The sequence below is a fragment of the Giraffa tippelskirchi genome, chromosome 4 (genome assembly GCF_054371585.1).
Source record: "Giraffa tippelskirchi isolate mGirTip1 chromosome 4, T2T-mGirTip1v1.2.pri, whole genome shotgun sequence".
NCBI classification, from domain to species: Eukaryota; Metazoa; Chordata; class Mammalia; order Artiodactyla; family Giraffidae; genus Giraffa; species Giraffa tippelskirchi.
Window position 1 is genome coordinate 30,994,316 of NC_137278.1, and position 23,237 is coordinate 31,017,552.

At 42.7% G+C, this 23,237-nt stretch overlaps 3 protein-coding genes across 22 annotated transcripts in view; 1 reads left to right on the plus strand and 2 right to left on the minus strand.

Annotated features, from left to right (window-relative positions):
- Positions 1-1,757: 1,757 nt before the first annotated feature.
- PTRHD1 (peptidyl-tRNA hydrolase domain containing 1) lies at positions 1,758-5,181 on the minus strand. The gene is made up of 2 exons (XM_081592782.1): positions 4,792-5,181; positions 1,758-2,229 (listed from the first exon to the last, which is right to left on the minus strand). The coding sequence occupies exons 1-2, from the start codon at positions 5,041-5,043 to the stop codon at positions 2,059-2,061; spliced, it is 423 nt and encodes a 140-aa protein (XP_081448908.1). The 5' UTR covers positions 5,044-5,181; the 3' UTR covers positions 1,758-2,058.
- Positions 4,780-23,209, plus strand: CENPO (centromere protein O). 17 transcript variants are annotated; one of them, XR_014082714.1, is made up of 9 exons: positions 5,109-5,300; positions 5,506-5,615; positions 6,848-7,005; positions 15,350-15,467; positions 16,159-16,418; positions 17,330-17,504; positions 18,506-18,669; positions 20,038-20,473; positions 20,585-23,209. XR_014082714.1 is itself a non-coding variant. In XM_081592767.1 (8 exons), the coding sequence occupies exons 2-7, from the start codon at positions 5,570-5,572 to the stop codon at positions 18,640-18,642; spliced, it is 894 nt and encodes a 297-aa protein (XP_081448893.1). In that variant the 5' UTR covers positions 4,780-4,830; positions 5,506-5,569; the 3' UTR covers positions 18,643-18,669; positions 20,038-23,209. The 17 variants fall into 17 exon arrangements, 14 of the variants coding, with proteins under 14 accessions (XP_081448893.1, XP_081448900.1, XP_081448895.1 ...); XR_014082713.1 differs by having other exon boundaries at positions 5,109-5,183; XR_014082715.1 differs by having other exon boundaries at positions 5,109-5,167.
- Positions 19,813-23,237, minus strand: part of ADCY3 (adenylate cyclase 3) — an 87,839-nt gene continuing 84,414 nt past the window's right edge. For all 4 annotated transcript variants that reach the window (XM_081592722.1, XM_081592719.1, XM_081592720.1 and 1 more), the window contains 3 exons: positions 22,066-22,189; positions 21,331-21,455; positions 19,813-20,780 (listed from right to left, as the gene is read on the minus strand). In XM_081592722.1, the coding sequence (XP_081448848.1) occupies positions 20,598-20,780; positions 21,331-21,455; positions 22,066-22,189 (432 nt within the window). In that variant the 3' untranslated portion in view covers positions 19,813-20,597. The remainder of the gene's footprint in view (positions 20,781-21,330; positions 21,456-22,065; positions 22,190-23,237) is intronic.

A 23,237-nucleotide genomic window follows, 5' to 3' on the forward strand; every position in this document is an offset into this window, starting at 1 on the left:
GTTCAGTAGGTCTCGGGTAGGGCCCCAGGATTTATATTTCTAACCAGTACCCAAAAGATGCTGATCTAGGGACTACACTTTGAGAACCTCTGATCCAGTTCAGATGATAATAAGCTTAGCTGATTCTACTACGGAAAGCTGCTGCTTCCCCTCTACTGTCTTACTCTCACTTGAGTGCCTGTCCTTTCTTCCCTTGGGAGCTGCTTTAGGCATTTGCCTGAGCTGTTATCTCCCACCTGTATAGACACTCATCTCTCTCTGACTGTATCACTGTCTTACTGCAGAATTTGAATTTTAAAAATATATAGATTTTTTTTAAATTCAGTACCATTTGAAAACATTTACCTAATTGTCTTAAATGGAAGTAGCAGGGAGTGGATGGCATCACTTCACAGAAAAGGAGTTAGACAACCAGCTTACATGACTGAAAGCTTCTTGAGGGCTGTGTCTTACATTTTTACGCTCAGGTTGTGGCACTGAGTGCCCTGGCATTGTTCCACAGGATTTGTGCACACTGACACATTTAATCCACATAGCACTCCTGTAAATCCCTGTTTTACAGATGAAGGGCCTAGGCTCAGGGAAGTTGAGTGATTTGCCCAAGTTCACACAGCTGAAATGTATGAAAGCCAGGATCTGGACTCAGGCTGTTTGACACTAGAGTCTGAGCTTCAACCACTATGTTATGCCATGTAATAAGGTGCTCAGAAAGTTTATTCACTGTTCTGGAAGACTATATGCTTCCCACTTCATAGAAGAAAATTAAGTCAACAGGTATTTCTTCCACTATAAACTTATGTATATTCATACTTTTCCCCACTCCCTCTCCTCTAGTCTCAACAAAGTTTTCTCTCTCTCTCCCTGTTCAAAGCCAGTCCTCCATTATGCCCTGACCCTGCCTATTTTTAAGCACTGTCTATATTATATAAACATTCAGAGATGGGTGCTATCATTTGTGGCTGGGTTAGACGTTGTGAAGGTGGTAGCACTTGAGCCAGAAACAGCTTACGTCCAGAGGCAGGCAAGGGAGGAGGAGAGTCCTAACATTTGACTCCCAGGCCAGAGACTGAAGGGCAGCAACTGGAGTGTCTTTATTGATACATCAAGTTTGAATAAGGGAATTGAAGAGTCACCTAAAAAGTTAGTTAGGAAATATAAACATGGAGGGCCTGAGGGCTGAGCTAAGGAATCCTGACTTTATTCCATGGGCAAGTAGGACCCTATACTGACAAGGGTGCTCAGTGATCCTACATAAACCTGGTGGCAGAACGTTTGCTGCCTTATAACCAGGATACACTAGGTGAGCAGACCAGTGGGACACTCATGAGGAAAATGAGAGCCCAATTCAGGGTGGTGGCACTGGAAGCTATAAGAAAATAGATGGGGTACTTGGCATATGTTATTAAATAAATTTTATATCTTTAAAATTGGAATACGTCTTTCAGTTAATTGTATGTCTCAACTGGCAGCATTTCTCCTTTCTTAACAACAGGTAAAAATCACTGTGTATCTTAAATCTGATGGTGTGCTAGATTCAAGGATTGTAAGATCTGAAAATGAGTAAGAGATAAGGACTTTAAAGGCTAAGTTTTAAACCTGGGTGACTGAAAGAACTATATTAATTCTAACAAAAAAGTAAGGGCATTTCCTTGACCCTATATAGAAGTCTAACCAAATTTTCTATTTGAGCAATGACCCATAGTGCTACTCACCGACCTTCCCCATCTGAACTTATTAATTAAAAGTAAGAGGAAATACTTATTAATGACAACTTTAATATGAACATGTGTTTGACCTTCAAGAAACTGTCATAATTTGGGGATTCCCTGGCAGTCCAGTGGTTAGGATTCTGCACTGCCAAGAGTGTGGGTTCAATCCCTGGTTGGGGAACTAAGATCCCACAAGCCATGCGGCATGGCCAAGAAAAAAAAAAACTACCATAATTTAAAAGGAAGAGGGAATTGTCACTGAAAGGAGTACACGGTGCTTAGGGATGGACGGCATGCAGTTTCTGGATCCAGCTGATACTCAAACATACAAAGCAATGGATAACATCAGTCATTTGAACAATCGGAACTTCTTCAAATACTGGCTCACTTCTTCCTTGGGGTAGGGACGGAGCGCGATGCAAGTGGGGATGTTCTCTGGCTGCTCCATCCACAGCTTGTGGTCAATGTTCTTCTGTTGCAGCGTCTCTGCCAGCAACTTTAAGGTGGTCTCATCTGGGGCCTGAAAGGAGCAGAACACAGACTGAAAAGCCCACTTAGGAAGTGACAGAAAGCAAAAGCAAAAAAAAAGTATGAAGGGGGACTCCTCTTAACTGAAAGTGGAGGAACAGCTCTACCAAAGAAGGCGCTGTAGAGAATGTCTCCAGAAGCAACAGCTTCATAGCTCCATTTGCCATTCACTCTCTGAAGGGGTGGGAGTGGGGTGAGGTTTAATATTCCTATGTATAAAATGGAGCTTTTTCTCTCCCCTCCTGAGATGCTGAGGGCACGTGCTGTCAGTAATTATGCTCTATACATTTTCTAGTTCTGGTGCCTAAACAGCCATCACTAATCCCACAGCCAGCTCTGACGTTAAGAGTTGACTACTGGAAGGCTTTCTAAAATTACATCACTTCCACCTCCCTTCTACTTCCACTCTAGTCCACACAAACCAAGAAGGATTTTCTTACTGCTGGGATAGTTCCCCCTTGTTAACTCAATAGTGGGCAAACGATTCTCTAGTGTCCTTCTCAAATTGTTTCTCATCATCTTTACCACCCATGCTGAATCCCATTACAGGAAGTATCACTCAGAAAATTAAAATCGTTAGTGTGTTATGTTGCATAAGGTATATATATATATATATATATATATTTGCCTGGAAAGGCAGAAGCCACTAAGATAACTAGAGGTTTGTCTTATCAAAGTAGAGGATGCAGGATTGCTACTCTTAATCTATTGAGTCCTTTGGGCATGCTGAAGAAGAAGGCATTGACTTCCCTTCCTTCCTTCTTTAGCACCAGGAGCAGCATAGTAAAGTTAGAGTGAGTTCAAACCCTTTCTCTACCACTTACTGGGCTTCCCTGGTGGCTCAGATGGTAAAGAATCTGCCTGCTATGCAGGAGACCTGGGTTTGATCCCTGGGTCAGGGAGATCCCCTGGAGAAGGGAATGGCTACCCACTCCAGTATTCTTGCCCAGAGAATTCCATGGACAGAGGAACCTAGTGGGCTACAGTCCATGGGGTCACAAAGAGTTGGACACAACTGAGCGACTAACACTTTAACTTTGCACCCCTTACTGATTGTGTGATCTCTGATAAGTTGTGTGGTTTAGCTGAACCTTTGTTTCCCCCCTGTAAAATGGGATGATAATGCTTCCTAGTAGTAATGAGATTCAGTGAAATCAGGCTCAGATCTGTGTCTGGCACACAGTAAGCACTCAGTAAATGGAGTTAATCGTGGCATTGTCTTATATCTTATTGGTCTTTGTGGCTACAGGAGCACCTTTATTTAATCAGTGGTGACTCCTAAGTCCCTTTCTTGAGTCAAAGCTAACAACAGACTCATGACATGTCTTTTAAACTCAGAGGAGTCACTTAATCTCTGGGCTTCAGATGTCTCATCTGAGAAAAGGGGTAAATATTTTATCTGCTAAAAGCAAGAGAGAGGGAGATGTCCGAACCACATGATTTCTTGAAGTCTTCCTATAAAAGTCCTATAAAAAGAATCCAAAGGAAAAGCTGTCTGTTTCTTTTCTTCCTTACAGATTCTCAGGACTTCTCCCTGCAGGTTACTATTTGATGTTTCAACACTCAACAGCAAGTTTTCTCTTGAAAAATAATGCTTTTGCCAGCTAGCTAAGAAGGAATTACCCCAACCTTCCACCTCAGTTATTAGATAAATTTTATAATGAGAAGAAAGCTGCTTTAAAATGAAAGCAATCGTTTTTTCATTATAAAATATGTGCTTAATGTAGAAAAGTAAAAAGAAAGAGAAGCATTACTAAAAAGACAAAATTCCACTATTTAATATTTGTATGTATTTACTTAGTTTTTCCTTTCATAATCTGGATCATTTTGTATGTAGAATATAGTTCAATGAGTACCACGTCATGAGCACTCTTCCACGCCAGCTAAATGTACTTCAAAAACACAACTTAGGCTAGTTTCATAATAATCCATTATCAGGGCCGAAGTTTAGCCAACTCATCGTATTGGAAATTTAATGATTTCCACATTTTTTACTATTATAAAACGCTCCTATGAGTATCTTTGTGCAATGCTCTTTGGGTGCATCTTGTTGTTTTCTTAAGATACATTTCTAGAGGCAGAATTGACAGAAGGGTAAGATCTGTTTGGCCATCTGTCAAAAGAACCTTACCTCTGATGCTAGGTTCAAATCTCACTAGGGTTCACATTTATTTTCAAATTTTGGGGTCAGACCCAGGTAAATGCTTCAGTTTGATTTCACTTGCAATAAGGAACCCTGAGTCCCTATCCTGGATCGGTTTTTCGGAGAGGGATAAATAAGGACTGTACATTTTAGCTCAAGCCCCAGAACTGTTTCCAAAACTACACACACACACACACACACTAATGCCACACCCACTCCGTGATGTTAGGCGCCCCCCTACACAGACACACACACTAATGCCACACCCACTCCGTGATGTTAGGCGCCCCCCTACACATACACATACACTAATGCCACACCCACTCCGTGACGTTAGGCGCCCGGACTCAAAACTACACCCACTTCCGGCTAAACGTCCTCAAGGTCCCACCCCTCTGCCTAGTGCCTCACCTCGAGGACAACCTTGCGCATGCGCTCTAGCTCCCGGAGGTAAGCGGCTGTGTGTGGGTGGTCGCGGTGAAGGTGTAAGGCCGCGGTGGCTGCGTGACAGGCCTGTGCAACCACTGCGCCCGCTGGCCAGGAAAACGGAGCCTGTGATAGATCCTTTCGTAACACCAAGTACTGTACCAGGATCTGCGGCTCTCCGTCAGAGGCCGCCATCTTCCTGCTCAGCTGAAAGGCCGGGCCTACCGCGCGGTGCATGCCGGGATCCGGGAGGGGCCCTGAGCGCTGCCATGTTTTTGTACGGCGGGAGCGCAAAGCACGCTGGGACAGCTTGGCTTGGTTTTGAAGCCGAGGATGGCGGGAATTCTTGGCCCTGGCTCGAGTGAGCAAGAGAAGAGGTGGTAAAGGGAAAGCCAGACCCAATGGCGGACGGGGCTCTGACCAGGGTGGAAGGCTGAGCGGCCTCTTTAACAGTCCCTTCCGTGTGCGAGGAAACCCAGAGAGGGGATCCAGAGGTGTGGTGCCGCGGCAGCGCTCAGGGACCGGGATGTAGGCGCCGACTCGGACCCGGGGATGGGCCGGGCGGGTCGAGGAAGGGGCGTCCTAGCGAATACGCTTGGGGTGTCGGGGCTCAGGGGTGCGTGCCTGCGTTGTGTGGGCCGGCCCTGTGGGTTTGTCGTGAGTGTGAATACATTCTTGCCATTTTCTTTTGCCCGCAAGGATAACTCAATTACTGGTGCCTGGACAACTTTTCTAGGAACGCTTTTGAAAATCTGAGGAAGAGATGGAACTGGCAAATACTTTAAGACAAGACAGCGAGTCTCGCGGAGGTATTCAAAAGTTCACATTTAACTACTGCTCCTCAAAATAATTCTCAGGCTGAAAGCCCGTTTCTCCTCTAACCCAAAGTTTGGGAGCAAGATGGTGAACGAAACTAATACGGAAGACTTAAAGGCAGCTGAGATCATTGGAGCAGGAAAAATGACTTTTATTTGTTTCTAAACTCTTTTCCCTTTTTCGACCAGTAGGTTGCATGCAATAGTATGCTAAATGTTCGTATTCAGAGCTGCAGTTCTAGCCAGTGAGCCTTCTTTTCTTCTCAGAACTTTTGGGGGGCCATTTCCCGCATTACTCCCGTGGAAGGGGCCATGCCAGGCAGTGACCAGTGTTGGTTAGACCTGGGTTTGAGTCTGGCTGTGTCATTATAAATATTGTGGCCTTGGGCAAGTTATTTTACCTTTCTCTGCCTTGATTGCTTCATCTGAAAGATGGAGGAAATAATATTGTAGTGGTGGTTGTGGAACTTAGATAAGTAATTGTTTTAATGCTTTTCATTGAAACATTTAGCAGATGCATAATGTATAGGAGATATAAACGCTTTAATTCTTTACATTCTTTGCAAGTAAAGGATCTAGTATAAGTGTCTTAATATGTAGGAAACGTTCGCAGATGCTTCATTGCTAGAGTTGATTAGCATTTTAAAACTAGGACCTCAACTATATTGGTCTTTAGTCTCTTGGAAACTGAGATTGCCGGAGTTTCTGTCTGTTGGTGAGCTTGTTTTCCTGTCTAATGCCCAGTAATATTGGTGGACAGTTCCTTTTAGTATGTGCCTTTATACCTCTATGCTCCTGATACTTTTCAGGGCTTCAGAATACTCACTCAAGTCTTTATGGATGTCTAAATCCAAACAGTTATGCATTACCACTTTGGGAAAACGTATGTAAAACTCAATTAAAAAAAAACTTTTTCTGACCCTGTTTTCTTCTGGGTCACTATTATCACAGATAACTGAGATTAGCTATATTTAGATGATTCCCTTTTTGAAGTGGCCTAGTAAGGAACCACTTGTAGGTCAGTGTTCTGCCTAAAAGGTTGCTGACTATTGACTTCTGTTGTCAGCTCCTCTTGTTTTATAAATTGTTGGCAATTGTTGTCTACAGTTTAACTGACCACAAAGTTCTGGGGAAAGGGTCACCGTCTGTTCTTCCCTGAAGTGCTTCCTGTTCCTGGAGTTAGAAATCCTTAGCTTTGTTTGAAAGTTCCTTTTTACTTCCCTTAGGTGTTTTAGCCCACTTGGAAAGGCTAGAGACTCAAGTGAGCAAATCCCGTAAAAAATTGGAAGAGTCACAGAATGCACAGGCTCTTGAAGCCAGGATTCATGAACTGAAACGTCTGCGAGATAAGCTGAGGGCTGAAGTGAAACAGCGTCAAGCCAGAGTGAGTAGAAGTGTGATCAATATTGGCAGGCTTTCCTGGAGTGTAAAAACCTAACATGATCTGGGATAAGTAAATCTGAATAATATGTTTTACCTGTGGTCTTAACTGGAGCAATTTCAGTCCTTGATTCCTCAAGTGAGCACGCCTATAGAGTCAGCTGATATCAATATCATCTAACAGTTGGCATGCCTTACTGAATCGTCAGGTAAATTCATAATAGTCTCTTAACCTGCCCTCATGGACATGAGCCTCTTACCTCAGTTTCAGCTGGACTTGAGTCATTAGTACTTTTGTTATTAATACCATCTTTCTAGAATCATCTTTCACCCAACTTAAAACTTCACAGTAAACTTTGACTCTTCCCTCTTTTAAGCTCTCTCTAGCCCAGATCCAGTTAGTAAAACCTGTCAATTCTTTAGATTGTCTTTATGCCCCCCTCCTCCACCTCCTCTACCTCCTCCTTACCATAGCTTGTGCATTATACACATAGGTCTTAATACTTACCAGGTGATTTAGATGGTAGGATTATTGCAGTAGTCTGCTAGTTTGTTCTCTTCTAATATTTATATTTTCCAATAAATTTTGCACAGCCAAGCAAATGTTCATAAAATACATTTTTCATTAAATTACAAGTTTTCTTGCTCATTTTCAACAACCGTCCTCAGCCTTCCTTCTTTTTCTTCTCTCTCTTTCTCTTCCTTGTCTCCATTTCTTCTCTTCCTCCCGCTTCCCTTTCTTTTTTTTAGTAAATAAAAAAATATGTATCTATATGTTAATGTAGATAGATAAACATGTGTATATAGTGCACAAATCTAAAGATCCTTTTATAGAGATGAGCACACTCTGGTAAGTACCACAGAAATCAAGGTGTAGACTATTACCAGTGCCTGAGAAGTCTCCCTCCTCCATCCTCCTAGTCATTTCCTTCAAGGTAACACTATTCTGGTTTCTGTTACCATACACTGGTTTTACTTGTTTCTGAGCTTTATATAAATGAAAAAAGTATGAACTGGGTTCTGTCTGTCTTCTTTTGCGAATTGATTTCTCTGTGAGGTTCATCCATTTTGGTGCATGCTGTGGTCCTTCTTAGCGACTGAACAGCAACAATGTATGTACTTATTTTATTTGGTTGTGCTGAATCTTTTAGTTGTGGCATGTGAGATCTAGTTCCCTGACCAGGAATCGAACCCAGGACCCCTGTATTGAGAGCGCAGAGTCTTGGCCACTAGACCACTAGAGAAGTCCCCTGGTCATTCTTTTTAATTGCTATATAATTATTCCGTCTTAGAAAATATCTCACAATTTATTTACTTATTGAACTGTTGGTGACATTTACGTTATTTGGGTTCTTTCACTTTGGGGGTATTAATAATAATGCAGTATTCTTGTTGCTATCTTTTGATGTAAAAATACGTACTTTTCTGTTGAATTGCTGGGTCACAGGGGACAAAGATTATCTTTAGTAAATACTGTCAAACAGAATTTGAGAATGATTGTACCAATTTTACATTACCAGCAACAGTATATAGGGTTTCCATTGTTTTGCATCTTTACCAATACTTGATACTGTCAGTTTTAAAAAAATTATCATTCTAGTGACAGTGTAATAGTAAATCACTGTGAATTAATTTGAGTTCTTTTAATTAATGATTTTAAGTACATTTTTTGGACACTTGAAAGTCTTCTCTTGTGAAATGAACTTTTCAGAACTTTTGCAGAATTTTTATTGGGTCTTATATCTCTTATTAAATTGTAGAATTTTTTACACATTTTGGTTTACACATTTTTGTTGTGTATCTGTATTCCAAATCTTCTTTTAAAGACCAACTTGCCTTTTCACTCTCCAGTGACATCTTGTGATGAGGAGAAAGTCTTCATTTTAATGAGGTTTGATTTAAGAATCTAACTTCATGTTTCCTTTGAATAAATATCGGGCTAACTTAAGAACACGAAGACATTCTGTGTTACCTTCTGAAAGTTTTTACTTTACTTTTTACTTTCAGAAATACAGTCCCCCTAGAATTGATTATTGTGTAACATGGCGTGAAATACAAGTCATACTACTTCTTTTTTAAAAACATTATTTATTTATTTTGCTGCACCAGGTCTTAGTTAATGGCACTCTGGATCTGTAGTTGTGGCATGCAGTCTCTCAGTTGCGCCATATTGGATCTAGTTCCTGACCAGAGATCAAACCCAGGCCCCCTGCATTGGGAGCACACAGGCCTAGCCACTGGACTATGAGGGAAATCCCTGAAGGTCACACTTGTTTTTTCCCATGTGGATATGCAGTTCATTCAGTACCACTACTTGAAGGTCACTCTTTCCCATTGTACTGCAGTGAATCTTTGGGTCCACTGTGGGCCCATCTTTGAATTGTTCTGTTCCGTTGGTCTGTTGGTCTTTGTGCCGGTACCAGAGGTTTATTACTGAAAAGTTTTGATTCCTATAGTTTAGGTCTTACTCTTCAGAATTATCTTGGCCATTCTTGGCCCCTCAAATTTCACATAAATTTGGGAATTGGCTGTCAGTTTCCAAAAAGGAACCTCCTTTAATTTTGATGGGAATTGCACTAAATCTATACATCCATTTGGAAAGAGTTGAAATCCTTCCAGTCATTGTACATGGCATATATCTTCTAGTTTCTTGGGATGAATACTTAATTAAGTCTTTTTTTTTTCTGTATGTATTTAAAGTTATAAATTTCCCTCTAAGCATACTGTCTTAATCCACATGGGCCACAATAACAAAAATACCATAAACTAGATGGCTTATAAGCAACAAATATTTATTTTTCACAGTTGTAGATGCTGGGCAGTCTAGGATTATGACACTGGCAAATTTAGTGTCTGAGGACTTATTACCTCTTTTTAAAAGAATATTTTTGGCTGTACTGGGTCTTCGTTGCTGCAGTGCACAGACTTGTGATGACTTCTTTTGTAGTTATGGCACATGGGCTCCAGAGCATGGGCTTTGGTAGTTGTGGTACTTGAGTTTAGTTGCTCTGCGGCATATGGGATCTACCCAGACCAGGGATTGAACATGCGTCCCCTGCATTGGCAGGTGGATTCTTAACCAGAGGACCATCAGGGGAGTCCCCCTTACTACCTCTTTGATTGTAGTCTTCTCATTGTAACATCATGGCACAAGGGGCAAGCTAGTTCTTTGGCATCTCATCTATAAGGACACTAATTCCAGACACTCTAAGGACACTAATGAAGGCTCTCCAGTTATGACCTAATCACCTCCCAAAGGCCCCACCTCCAAATACCATCACATTGGGCGTTAGATTTCAGCATGAAGTTTGAGGGACACAAATATTCATAGCACACGGCTTTAGCTGTATCTTGCAAGTTTTGATATGTTTTCATTATCATTTCAATTCATAATATTTTTGATTTCCATTGTGATATCTCCTTTGTCCCATCAGTTTAAGAAGTATATACTGCATAATATCTAAAAATTGGATTTGTTAGTAATCTTTTTAGTTATTGATTTGTAGCTTAAGTCCATTGTGATTGAAGAATATGACCCAGCATGTGGTGAATTTTGATAAATGTTCCATGTTCATTAAATGTGGATTTTACATTTTTGGGCACTGTATTCTCTCTATATATATATCAAATAGACCAAATGTGTTCATCATGATGTTCATTTCCTCACTATTTTACTTGTCAACTTATTAGTTACTGGGATAAATGTGTTGATCTCCCACTGTGATTGTGGATTTGTACATTTTTTCCCCTTTCATTCAGTTTTGCTGTGTAGTAGGTACAGACAAATTTAGGATTGTTTTATCTTCCTGGTTGGTAAGCCTTTTATTTTTATGCAGCAACCTTTTATCATTATCAGCTATTCCTGATAGCTCAGTTGGTAAAGAATCTGCCTGCAATGCAGGAGACTCCGGTTTGATTCCTGGGTCAGGAAGATCTGCTGGAGAAGGGATATGCTACCCACTCCAGTATTCTTAGGCTTCCCTGGTGGCTCACCTGGTAAAGAATCCGCCTGCAATGCTGGAGACCTGGGTTCGATCCTTGGCTTGGGAAGATCCTCTGGAAAAGGGAAAGGCTACCCACTCCAGTATTCGGACCTGGAGAATTCCGTGGACTGTATAGTCCTGGGGTTGCAGAGTCAGACATGACTTTGACTTTATCATTATGCAGTGTTCCCTTTTATTTTAGTTAAACTTCTTGCCTTAAAACCAACTTTGTCAAGTATAACTTCGACAGTTCTTATTTTTATAAGTAGCATATAGTTAGTTTTAATCCAGCCTGCCTGCCTTTGTTAAGTATTTAGTCCATGAACTTTTAATGATTCCTAACATATCTAGAAGAACTTCCCTGTAGCTCAAACGGTAAAGGATCTGCCTGCAATGAAGGAGATTAGGGTTCGATCCCTGGGTCATGAAGATCCTCTGGAGAAGGGAACAGCAATCCACTCCAGTGTTCTTACCTGGAGAATCCCATGGACAGAGAAGCCTGGCGGGCTGAAGTCCATGGGGTCACAAAGAGTTGGACAGGACTGAGCCACTAAAGCATGTAACGCAATATATCTAGATTTCTGTCTACCATGTTACTGTTTTATTTGTTCTTTGTTTCTCTTCTTTCTTGCTACTTTTTGGATATTATTCCACTTCTCCATTAGCTTTTTAATTATATGACTTTTAGCATTTTTTTAGTGATTATCCTTGAGAAAACAAGCTAGTTTTTCTTACTAGAATATACTTTAGATTAGTACCTTAACCACTTCATAGATAATTATAGAACCTAACATCTTTTCTTTCCCACACATGCAACCTTTCATGTTGTTATTGTCGTATGTAAATTCTACATGTATTAAACTCTATGAAACACTTCATTGTATAGTCACTGTGCCTATAGAGTTATATACCTATTTACCCTTTTCAGTGCTGTTTAGTACTGCATTTCCTGCATTTCCATATTTTCATCAGGGATTATTTTCCTTCAGTTTAAGTAGCTCTTTTTGGTACTATTATCAGTGTAGGTTTGCTGGAAATGAAAATTCTCTATTTTTGTCTCTGAAAGCACCCTTATTTCACTATATTTTTCATGTTTAAAGGGATATTTTTGCTGGGTATTCAAATTATAGATTGAAATTTATTTTTTTTTCATACTTTTAATACATTTTTTCATTGTCTTCTGGTTCCATAGTTTCTTTCAGATATTAGTCTTACTTTTTTAATATAATGTGTCTTTTTTCCTCTGGCTGCTTTTGAGATTCTGTCCTTAGGTTTTAGCAGTTTCACATCATCATGTAGCTAGGATTGGTTTTCTTTCTTTATCCTGCTTTGTGTTACAGCACTCCTTAATCACTTGCAGTTTTCATTTGTTTGGAAAATTTGCCCAGTATCTCTTCAAGTAATGTATCTGTCTTGTTCTTTTTCTTTATTTCTGGGGCTTCCATGTGTGGAGTTTTTGTTTTTACTGTGATCTCTTATATCTTTACTCTGCTTTAATCTAGCTATGAAAATATACCTATTTCCCACTTTCCTTATGTGTCCAGTCGGCTTTTAAACCCATTGAATTCTTGATTTCTGTTACTGTATTTTTTGGATTCAAGATTTTCATCTGATTCTTTTTAATAGATTCCAGCCCTTTGGTATGAGTTTTCCATCCTTTAATCTGTTAATGACTATGTCTGATAACAAAATAGCTGAATCCTCTCAGATCTGCTTCTGTTGTCTTCTTTTTCCTTCTGGTTTTCAGCCATCTGTTCCTCCTTCCTGATATGCTTGGTAACTTTTCTTTTTAATTCAATCATGGGTAGTGTTTGTTTGAAAAAAATAGGGATTCTGAACTATGCTGTCTTCTTTCAGAAAAAATTTCAATTTTTTTCTGACAGGCATATAGTGTATGGGCACATCACTATCAACTAGCTGAGGTCATCTGTTTCTGGTTTGCCCTCATTCGTAGAGTGTAGTCCTTTGTGGAGGCCTTACTTGAAAGCTTGGGTGTGCTAGGACAGATGTGTCAAGATCCATCTTCTTTGGCAGGCTCTGACTTCCACAATCTGCTTAGCTTTTTAATTTTCAGCAGCTTCTTTCTGTTATGCCTGAAGGGCAAGTGGCATGCAGCCTGTTGGGTTCCCATTTCTATATCCTGGCCCATAGGAAGTCTGCTCTGGTAACCTCAATCTTCAGTTTCTGTTGCCCTGGCACTGTGAGACTGCTGCAGAATCTAGCCTGTAGCTTTCTGTTTGGCCTGTATGCCATGTGATAGAGCCAGACATCCTGGAATGTGAAGTCAAGTGGGCCTTAGAAAGCATCACTACGAACAAAGCTAGTGGAGGTGATGGAATTCCAGTGGAGCTATTTCAAATCCTGAAAGATGATGCTGTGAAAGTACTGCGCTCAATATGCCAGCAAATTTGCAAAACTCAGCAGTGGCCACAGGACTGGGAAAGGTCAGTTTTCATTCCAATCCCAAAGAAAGGCAATGCCAAAGAATGCTCAAACTACCGCACAAATACACTCATCTCACATGCTAGTAAAGTAATGCTCAAAATTCTCCAAGCCAGGCTTCAGCAATACGTGAACTGTGAACTTCCAGATGTTCAAGCTGGTTTTAGAAAAGGCAGAGGAACCAGAGATCAAATTGCCAACATCCACTGGATCATCGAAAAAGCAAGCGAGTTCCAGAAAAACATCTATTTCTGCTTTATTGACTATGCCAAAGCCTTTGACTGTGTGGATCACAATAAACGGTAGAAAATTCTGAAAGAGATGGGAATATCAGACTTGACCTGCCTCTTGAGAAACCTGTATGCAGGTCAGGAAGCAACAGTTAGAACTGGACATGGAACAACAGACTGGTTCCAAATAGGAAAAGGAGTCCGTCAAGGCTGTATATTGTCACCCTGCTTATTTAACTTATATGCAGAGTACATCATGAGAAATGCTGGGCTGGAAGAAACACAAGCTGGAATCAAGATTGCTGGGAGAAATATCAATAACCTCAGATATGCAGATGACACTACCCTTATGGCAGAAAGTGAAGAGGAACTAAAAAGCCTCTTGATGAAAGTGAAAGAGGAGAGTGAAAAAGTTGGCTTAAAGCTCAACATTCAGAAAACTAAGATCATGGCATTTGGTCCCGTCACTTCATGGGAAATAGATGGGGAAACAGTGTCAGACTTTATTTTTCTGGGCTCCAAAATCACTGCCGATGGTGATTGCAGCCATGAAATTAAAAGATGCTTACTCCTTGGAAGGAAAGTTATGATCAACCTAGACAGCATATTAAAAAGCAGAGACATTACTTTGCCAACAAAGATCCGTTTAGTCAAGGCTATGGTTTTTCCAGTAGTCCTGTATGGATGTGAGAGTTGTACTGTGAAGAAAGCTGAGTGCCGAAGAATTGATGCTTTTGAACTGTGGTGTTGGAGAAGACTCTTGAGAGTCCCTTGGACTGCAAGGAGATCCAACTAGTCCATCCTAAAGGAGATCAGTCCTGGGTGTTCACTGGAAGGACTGATGTTGAAGCTGAAACTCCAATACTTTAGCCACCTCACGTGAAGAGTTGACTCATTGGAAAAGACCCTGATGCTGGGAAGGATTGGGGGCAGGAGGAGAAGGGGACGACAGAGGATGAGATGGCTGGATGGCATCACTGACTCGATGGACATGGGTTTGGGTAAACTCCGGGAGTTGGTGATGGACAGGTAGGCCTGGCGTGCTGCGGTTCATTGGGCTGCAAAGAGTCGGACATGACTGAGCGACTGAACCGACTGACTGATGGGGGGGGAAACCCAACTAACTTCCACATTTATCTTTAGTCTTCAGTCTGGCTATTTTGGTGGTTCTCTGATGTTTTCAGGCCATTTTCTATTTGTTTACTTGCATGATTGCTTATTTCTTTTTGGTATTTCATCAGCTTGTGTAGTTGTCTCAGAAGGAGTTAGTCTGATAGCATCTACTGGGTTGTAGCTCACAGTGTGCGACTTATAATTAGTATTTCTCATCCTGGCACTTGAAAGCCTGCAGTCTGACCCAGCTTTCCCAGCTTTGCCTCTTCACAGCTGTTTTTGCTTACCCTAGGCTTTCCTTACCTCCTTTTCTTTCTATTCTCACAAGACTCCATACTGCAACCAAATGCAATGTTCTTCAGGCCAGCACAGTTTCTACTTCTGATTCCTGGCACTGTATATAACCCACAAGATTCTTCCTATACTGTGAATTCATAGCACCAGCTGGCTGGCCACAGTAGTATTTCTTGATTCATAATAAAAAAAAAATACTCTGCATTTACATTTTTCCCACGTAGGTGAGGGCATGGGACTTCTATTACACCTCTGTACCCAGATTGATCTGCTACATGTTTTGCAGGTTAAAGCATCTACTGCCAATGTAGAACCTGACCAAACATTAGAGATTAGTGAGCAAGAAATTTTGGAGAGAAAACAGGAAAACATGAAAGCCATTCTGCAGGCATATCGTTTTACAGGTATAATTTTTTTCTGTCCTGTTTCAGTCTGAGTCTCCTCTCTAGTGAGATAGTTTGCAAGATGTATTATTAGTCCTGGACCTATTTCATTAACAGTGAATTTTGCCCCCCACCCCCCGACATACACATGTAGAACTGGCATGCTATTCATAGGCAGCTTTACCTACAAAATTGGCCCCTGTGCAGCAGCAGATTGGTTGATGACTGGCTTAGACTATTCATTGTAGTGATTCAACATGTGTTAGACCGTGTGCTAGAACTTCCTTTACAGCTGGTTTGCTTGATGCCACTGTTCAAATAGTTTGAGCCCCTCAAGTCTCTGTTTCACCATTAAAATTAGGATTGACTTACCTATTATTTGTATCATAAGAGGATTGTGAGAAGACCTGGGGACTACCGTAAGTTATTTGACACTCAGGAAAGAAGGAGCCATAGGTAAATTGAAAATTTCAAAATCTCTTCAATAATTTGATACTTAGAACGTTCCCCCCCACCCCCCGCCACCATTCTGTGGTTTTAAGAACACAAACTCACAGTGAGTCAAAGTCAAGAAAGAGTCTAGACATTTGTTCAGTGAGCATTTGAGCCCATGGTGTGTGTACTGGGTGGAGCTGAGGGGCGTGGGATGCACAGATGAACAGGATACTGCCTTTGCTTCACGTCCCTTAAGCCACTGTCTTACTTGTCCCAGGGATCAGCGGGAAGCTGACCAGCCGAGGAGTCTGTGTCTGCATTAGCACTGCTTTCGAGGGGAACCTGCTGGATTCCTACTTTGTGGACCTTGTCATGGAGAAACCACTTTGGATACATCACCATTCGGTTCCAGTCTTCATTCCGCTAGAAGAGATATCTGCAAAATACCTACAGACTAATACTCAGCACTTCCTATTTGTTCTCTGTGAATACCTAAATGCTTACTCGGGGAGGAAGTACCAGGCAGATCGACTTCAGGTATCTGATGTTATAAAGCATTTTGTGAGCCCAGATAGACTTGAAAGAAAGGGACGTGTTCTTTTGTACTTTAGAATGGTTCATAATTCCAAGCCAGAAGTTTGACTGTTGTAATCCTAATGCTCATTTCTTATTTATATACAAGCTGTTTTCCACCTCCTCTTCTGTTGAAACTCTGGATGATGTTGAGCATGGGTACTGGTGAAGGGATTATTTACTCATGAATGGTGATTCTCAGGCTTTTATACTTGACCCTTCCTTCCTCTCACAAAGTGGTAGGGTACAGTTGCGTTATTTTTAATTCAGTGGAGGCCCAGTAGATGACGTGCTGTGTGCCAGGTATCTTTGCTGAGCCTTGGAAATAGGTGCAAAGCTGAATAATGGTTTCTGAAAGTGCCATAGAGGAATACTGTCCATCTTTGTCTAAGCTCAGGCTTACATTCTTAGGGTTGTAACTGAGCTAAGGTTGCAGTAAAAAGGGAAGAAAAAAAAAAACGGAAATGAATGCAAGCAGGGAATAAGTGACTCTTACAAGCTTAGCATTTCTCTGTGCATTTGGAATGACCGAAGCTTCTGGTTATCAGTTAATACCGACATGTGAATGTAGACATGAAGCATTTCAGCCAAACATGTGACGTCCCCTGAGTTCTTAACAGAAATAGTGTCTCTCCAGCCTCTGGCCATTGACTTAGTAAGTGCTTCCTACAGGCTTTCTAGGCTCCTACCAAGTCTTAATTATCTTATAAATCTCTATCATTTGTCCTTTTTTCAGGCCTTTCTCTATCCTTCATTTATTTCTGAGATTTAATTAATGGGCCCTGTTTTTGGTAGACATGTTTGATGCATCATAACCACTTTGGAGTTGTGATTGTCATATACTTTGTGTCTCTTTTGATCCCCATCCCCATTAGAGTGACTTTGGAGCCTTTCTTGTGGGGCCCTTGCAGAGAAACTCATTGTGCAACTTGCTGTCATTTACTTACAAAGTGAAGCCGGAAGGTCAGTCCTTCCTCCCCTTTTGTGCTAGACTGCTGTATAAGGACCTCACGACAACCCTTCCAACTGACGTCACTGTTACTTCTCAAGGTAAGAGGAAGGGTGCCTCCAGGAAGAAATTATAATATGCTCTGTGTTATTCACATGATTGAAACAGAGTGAAATAGTGAGACTGTATGAGCTGGTCCTGTTGAGAATACTATCTTCTGTTTCGGTACTGTGAACAGAAAAATACAGTCAGTAAGATACCAAGAATATCTGCCCTATTTCTGTCAGTTTTTCCTCTCCTCTTTGTTAAGCAGTAAACATAATTATCCAACTTTTTCTCCTTTGCTCAGTCCACCGCCACCAGAGTGCTTTCAGCTTACAGTTTGTTTTCATTGGAAACCCCTCTTAGACAGCTGATGAGGTTGCGTCATAGGGTCACTGTGGTGGCGAAAGCCAAGACTCTCTTCACTGTGAAGCCAAGTAGATGTGACAAGTCGGCATACCCTTAGCTCTGCAGAGACCAGTCTCTGAATGGGAATTTTTCAGGGATGGCCAAGACTTCTGTTATTAAACATAACGTAGTGGACGGTAACGAGGAAAAGGATAAAATATTTTTAGGAGGCAGGTTTCACATCATAGGTTTTTAGATTTCTCTGGCAGAGTCTTAAGTTTCTGGTCTCAAAATTTCACTGGACTAGTAAGGGGCAAGCCTCTCAGCTCCAGACCAAAAACGAAAAAAAAAGCTCCATGGGTCCCAAATATTAGCACTCAGTGGCACCCCACTCCAGTACTCTTGCCTGGGAAACCCCATGGACGGAGGAGCCTGGTAGGCTGCAGCCCATGGCGTCACGAAGAGTTAGACACGACTGAGCGACTTCACTTTCACTTTTCACTTTCATGCACTGGGGAAGGAAATGGCAACCCACTCCAATATTCTTGCCTGAAGAATCCCAGAGACGAAGGAGCCTGGTGGGCTGCCGTCTATGGGGTTGCACAGAGTCGGACACGACTGAAGCGACTTAGCAGCAGCAGCAGCAGCAGATTCTGATTTCTGCAGTTGCGCTAAGTGAGATTGACAGATCCTGTCTTTTTTTTTTTTTCAGGGACGGAAGCATTACCCAGCATGTGGGAAGAACAGCGAGCAGCCCATGAAAACCTGTTTCTTACGAAGCCCCTACATCAGGTGTTTACTTCATTTGCAAGAAAAGGAGAAAAGCTGGATATGAGCCTGGGCTTCTAGAATATTTTCTTTGGGAACGCATCAGAAGTGAGTAAACGAGTACTGACCACACTTGTGGGCAAGTCCTGGGAACTGAAAACTGTTAAAAGGCTCAGACTCCTCTCCTGAGGACTGTCCCTGGAGTGAGAACAGACACCCACCTTATCAGGATGGTCAGGGGCAAGTTTGAGTCTATTGACCCTGACATTTTTGGACAGGTCTCCAAAATTGCCTGGTCACTTGTTCCAGTGCTCAAAATCATCTGTTCTTTTTGAGATATTAATCATACATTTTAGCTGAAAATGAGTTTTTACAGAAGGCATTTTGTGAGAGACGGAATATTACCATTTAATTGAAGAGTTATGTAGCTTTTATGAAACCTTCAGCTAACTTTGTCTCACTTTGTGACTTTTGAGAAGACAGTTCTTAGAACTCTCAGGGTTCGTGATATGACGTGAATCATATAGTTAAGAAGGGAAGTGTGGTTAATCTTTGGTTTGGAGTGGAATATTCTCGGCCACTGCTTTACAAAGAATGTGGTGTGAGTACTATGGATAGAGTAATTGGGGTTGCATGTATCTAATGTTGTTTGCTAAAACATGTTGGGAGAGCACTGAATGTATTGAGTCAGCTCATGATCAGAAGTCTACTCATACCTTGATCATTGCAAAGGAAGTGGCCCCCCTCCTGTATCTCTTCCCTGTTCTGTATGCTCCAGGCCCTGGCCGTGCAATTGTCTTCATCCTCTTAGTCCAGTTAGTGAACCACTTCTCCACATAACCATGGCCTCTGCTCTGCTCACTTTTTTTGTTCCTTGCCTTGGGAGTATGTGTAAGGCCAGTGCATGGATGTGAAAACCTGTCACTTGCCAGGTCACAAATAGGTGTCATCACTACCCTTACTGTCCAAAGCCCTGAGCTGTATTCTGGCCTCACTCTAAAATGGTCTCATCCTAGAACTGATGGCCAAGCAGCAGCCTGCAGGTGTGGGCGCCACAGGTACCCCTGGGAGGAGCACAGGGGGATGGCTGGGCCAGCTTGGACCACCGTCTAGAAGGAAGCAGCCTAAGAATGAGAGGAGGTTTTAGTTTAAGTTCTTGCCTTCCAGGCACACAGTAAGGACCAGTGTGGGAGAGAGCGAAGCACTTCTCAGATGAGGGGAGTTAACAGAATTGGCACAAATGATCATAAATTCAAGTTGAATAAAGCTTTTAATAAAACAGTCTTGTTCTTTATCAATACCTGTAAATTCTCTCTTTAAGCAGTAGCAAAGGCGACTGTAGCAAGAGCTCAAAAGGCAAGGCAATATTGGAGTGTTTTCTTAACAGAAAGTTAAAAATATAAATGTAGAAGATCTGTTTATATATTTTTCTTTCAGAAATAAAGTCCCTTTCCCTCCCTCCCTCCCACCCACCAGGTAAAAGGAAATATTGCACTTTCTGCTCCCATGACTAAGGTGACTGGGGTTCCAGAAGAACCTTTCAAGATTATCAGGACAAGGGCCATTTCACCTAACTCAGACCACAGACAAGCAGGTCTTCGAGTGGTGGCCAGCGAGCGGCCCTCGTCTGAAGCAGAGCTGCTCCACCTGTGCTCCCAGCCAGGCACGGAGGCAGCAGCCTTGTTCCACCTCTGGCAGCCCTTCCTACTCACAGTGGCCAAGCCCTCTCTGGATGGAAGAGGGCTGGTAAGAAAGAACTAGGGCTCTGGAAGGAACGTTCCAGTACTACGACTATGAGCCCTACTCTCTGGGGAAGCTAGAGGCACACTGAGGAGGAGTATGGCCACCCTCAGAGCTCGCACATCCACGGACAAATGAAGGCTGAAGGAGATTGTTTAAACCTAAAGTCTATGTGAGTGTGCACTTCAACAGCCTGGTTGTTGGGACTTGGTCACATGTCCTTTCCCAAGGCCTTTCTTTGATTCCCAAAAGTAAACTCTCCCTCCCCTTTGGATTCTTGTAGGGCTGGAGGCCATTCAGGAGTTGTCTACTACCTGGTGAGGCAGTGTAATTGAGGCGCCGTTAGGGAAGGTGGCCAGCTTGTCTCGGCCCTTCAAGAAAAAGGTTAGCAGTTCCCCCTTCCCTTTCACAAAGATGGGCCCTCTCCTCACGAAGCGGAAGCCGTACTCTCGAAGGATGACTTGGGTTTCTTCCACCACCTGTAGAGGAGAACCGAGAGCCTGGGGTTAGAGAGTGAGCCTGGGCTGAGGGGCTTGGCGGCACCCAGCACAGTTCCCATACTCAGGCCCGCAGGGCTCCCCTCCTGTCCCCTTCAGCCTGGGCACAGGTTGGGGGTGAAAAGGTTTGCCTAGCCCTCCTCTCTCCCAAAGGTAGCCTTCCTGCCTGCTCTCTTAGGAGGTCAGCCATAGGTCACCTTGTTTGGCAACTTGTATCTTGCTTTTCTGTCCTCTTTGCCTTTTTTGTGGAGCTTTCCTGCTAGACCCAGTGACAAAGATCAGGTAGTTTTGAGGGGAGCACTTGGAGGCCCAAAATGTCAGCTAGTTCACACCAAGAGGCAGAATGTTCTTACCCAAAACTTAAACCTACATTTTGCAAATAGTTGAAATATTTCCTCCCTTCTACTGAGGCAGCTCTTCCCACTCTTGCTCTTGACTGCAACACTACCCACTTAACATTCTGGGCCCACAGAACAGAGGCCACAGTGCCCAGCAACACATGCACTGTTCTGATTCTGTTCCCTGGACTTACCTGGATGTTGCCCATGACCCCTGTGGACTCCATCCTGCTGGCTACGTTGACTGTGTTGCCCCAGATGTCATAGTGTGGTTTCCGGGCTCCAATAACCCCAGCCAGGACCCCTCCTTTGTTCATTCCTGAGGGGGAGGCACAAAATTGAGCTCAACCCCATCACAGAAGCCACCAACTCCTCCCAAAAGAATTTCCACCTGACTCCAGCCACAAAGCTCTTGTTACATAACCTGATCTCATCAAGCCTGACTCTTGAGTTCCCAGAGGACAGAAGTCAAGTCTTCTCATCCTCACTGTGCTCAGCAGACGTCAGCCACCCTGCTGTGCTAAGTAATTTAGTGCAGAAGTTGCCAGTTTCTCTCGCCACCCACCTGGCACTTCAGGTCTCCTGTGACCCAGGATTGAGAACCCCCCTCCCCAGAAGTAAGTGTGTGATGGGTGACGTTAATCCTGATGGGCTGGACTGAAGTGACAGAAGATTCCCTGGAGAGGGAGACAAACTCAAGCCCCAGCCGGATTCAGAAGGGAGGCCGTCATAAACGGCATGGGACAGGAATGGCTGAGCATCACATTTTCGGTTTGATCACTGACCTAAAGACCCTTCAGCTTGAGAAGTGTGACGCTCCCCACCCGAAGCGCATCAGGTCTTTCCAAGACCCCTCCCCTGATTGGCAGAGTCCCCCTGCTTGGGGAGGGGGGGCACACAGCAGGAGAGGGCACGCTGAGAGGCCTTACCAATGCGCAGCATGAAGTTGTTGAAGGACTGGTTATTGATGTTGGTGAGCGTGTCCTTCATGGCCAGTGCAAAATCGGCCAGATCTGCCAGGTGCTGCCAGCGCTCCTTGTCTGACTTCTCCTCCTGTGCCAGAGAGTGGGTGTGAGCGCTGGGGCCAGCTGGGCGCCTTCATCTACCTTATAAACACCGTCCTAGACATGTCTTTTTAAGCTCATCCATAAAATGGAGATGGCTGTTGGTAAAAAGTCTACAGATAACAAATGCTAGAGAGGATATGCAGAGAAGGGAACCCTCCTACACTGTTGCTAGGAATGTAAATTGGTACAGCCACCATGAGAACCGTACGGAGGTGCCTCAAAAAAGAGTTACCATATGATCCTGCAGTCCTGGGTACATATCTGGAGAAAACTTTAATTTTAATGATATATGCACCCCAGTGTTCATTGCAGGACTATTTATAATAGCCAAGTAGTCATGTATGGGTATGAAAATTGGACTATAAAAGCTGAGTGCTGAAGAAGTGATGCTTTTGAATGGTGGTGTTGGAAAAGACTCTTGAGAGTCCCTTGGACAGCAAGGAGATCCAACCAGTCCATCCTAAAAGAAATCAGTCCTAAATATTTCCTAAAGGAAATATTCATTGGAAGGACTGATGCTGAAGCTCCAATACTTTGGCCACCTGATGCGAAGAACTGACTCATTGGAAAAGACCCTGATGCTGGGAAAGATTGAAGGCAGAAGAAGGGGACAACAGAGAATGAGATGGTTGGATGGCATCGCCAACTCAATGGACACAAGTTTGAGTAAGCTCCAGGAGTTGGTGATAGACAGGGAAGCCTGGCATGCTGCAGTCCATGGGGTCTCAAAAAATCGGACACAACTGAGCAACTGAACTGAAGATGTGGAAACATGTCAAATGACAGATGAATGAATAAAGATGTGGCACATATACACCGTGGAATACTACTCAGCCATGAAGAAAGAAAATGCCATTTGCAGCAACATGAATGGACCTAGAGATTATCACACTAGGTCCAAAAGACAAATACCATATATCACTTTTATGTGGAATCTAAAATATTACACAAATGAACTTATCTATATATTTCAATAAACTAGAGAGCATGGCCACAATTAAACAAACCATCTCGTGCCTGGCCTAACCTGTGGA

Coding starts and splice junctions, on each gene's coding strand:
- PTRHD1 (XM_081592782.1), bottom strand. CDS start 5,043: ATGCACCGCGCGGTAGGCCCGGCCTTTCAGCTGAGCAGGAAGATGGCG. Junction 2,230..4,791: donor TGCGCAAGGTTGTCCTCGAG/GTGAGGCACTAG, acceptor TGCTCCTTTCAG/GCCCCAGATGAGACCACCTT.
- CENPO (XM_081592767.1), top strand. CDS start 5,570: ATGGAACTGGCAAATACTTTAAGACAAGACAGCGAGTCTCGCGGAG. Junction 5,616..6,847: donor AGACAGCGAGTCTCGCGGAG/GTATTCAAAAGT, acceptor TACTTCCCTTAG/GTGTTTTAGCCCACTTGGAA. Junction 7,006..15,349: donor TGAAACAGCGTCAAGCCAGA/GTGAGTAGAAGT, acceptor CATGTTTTGCAG/GTTAAAGCATCTACTGCCAA.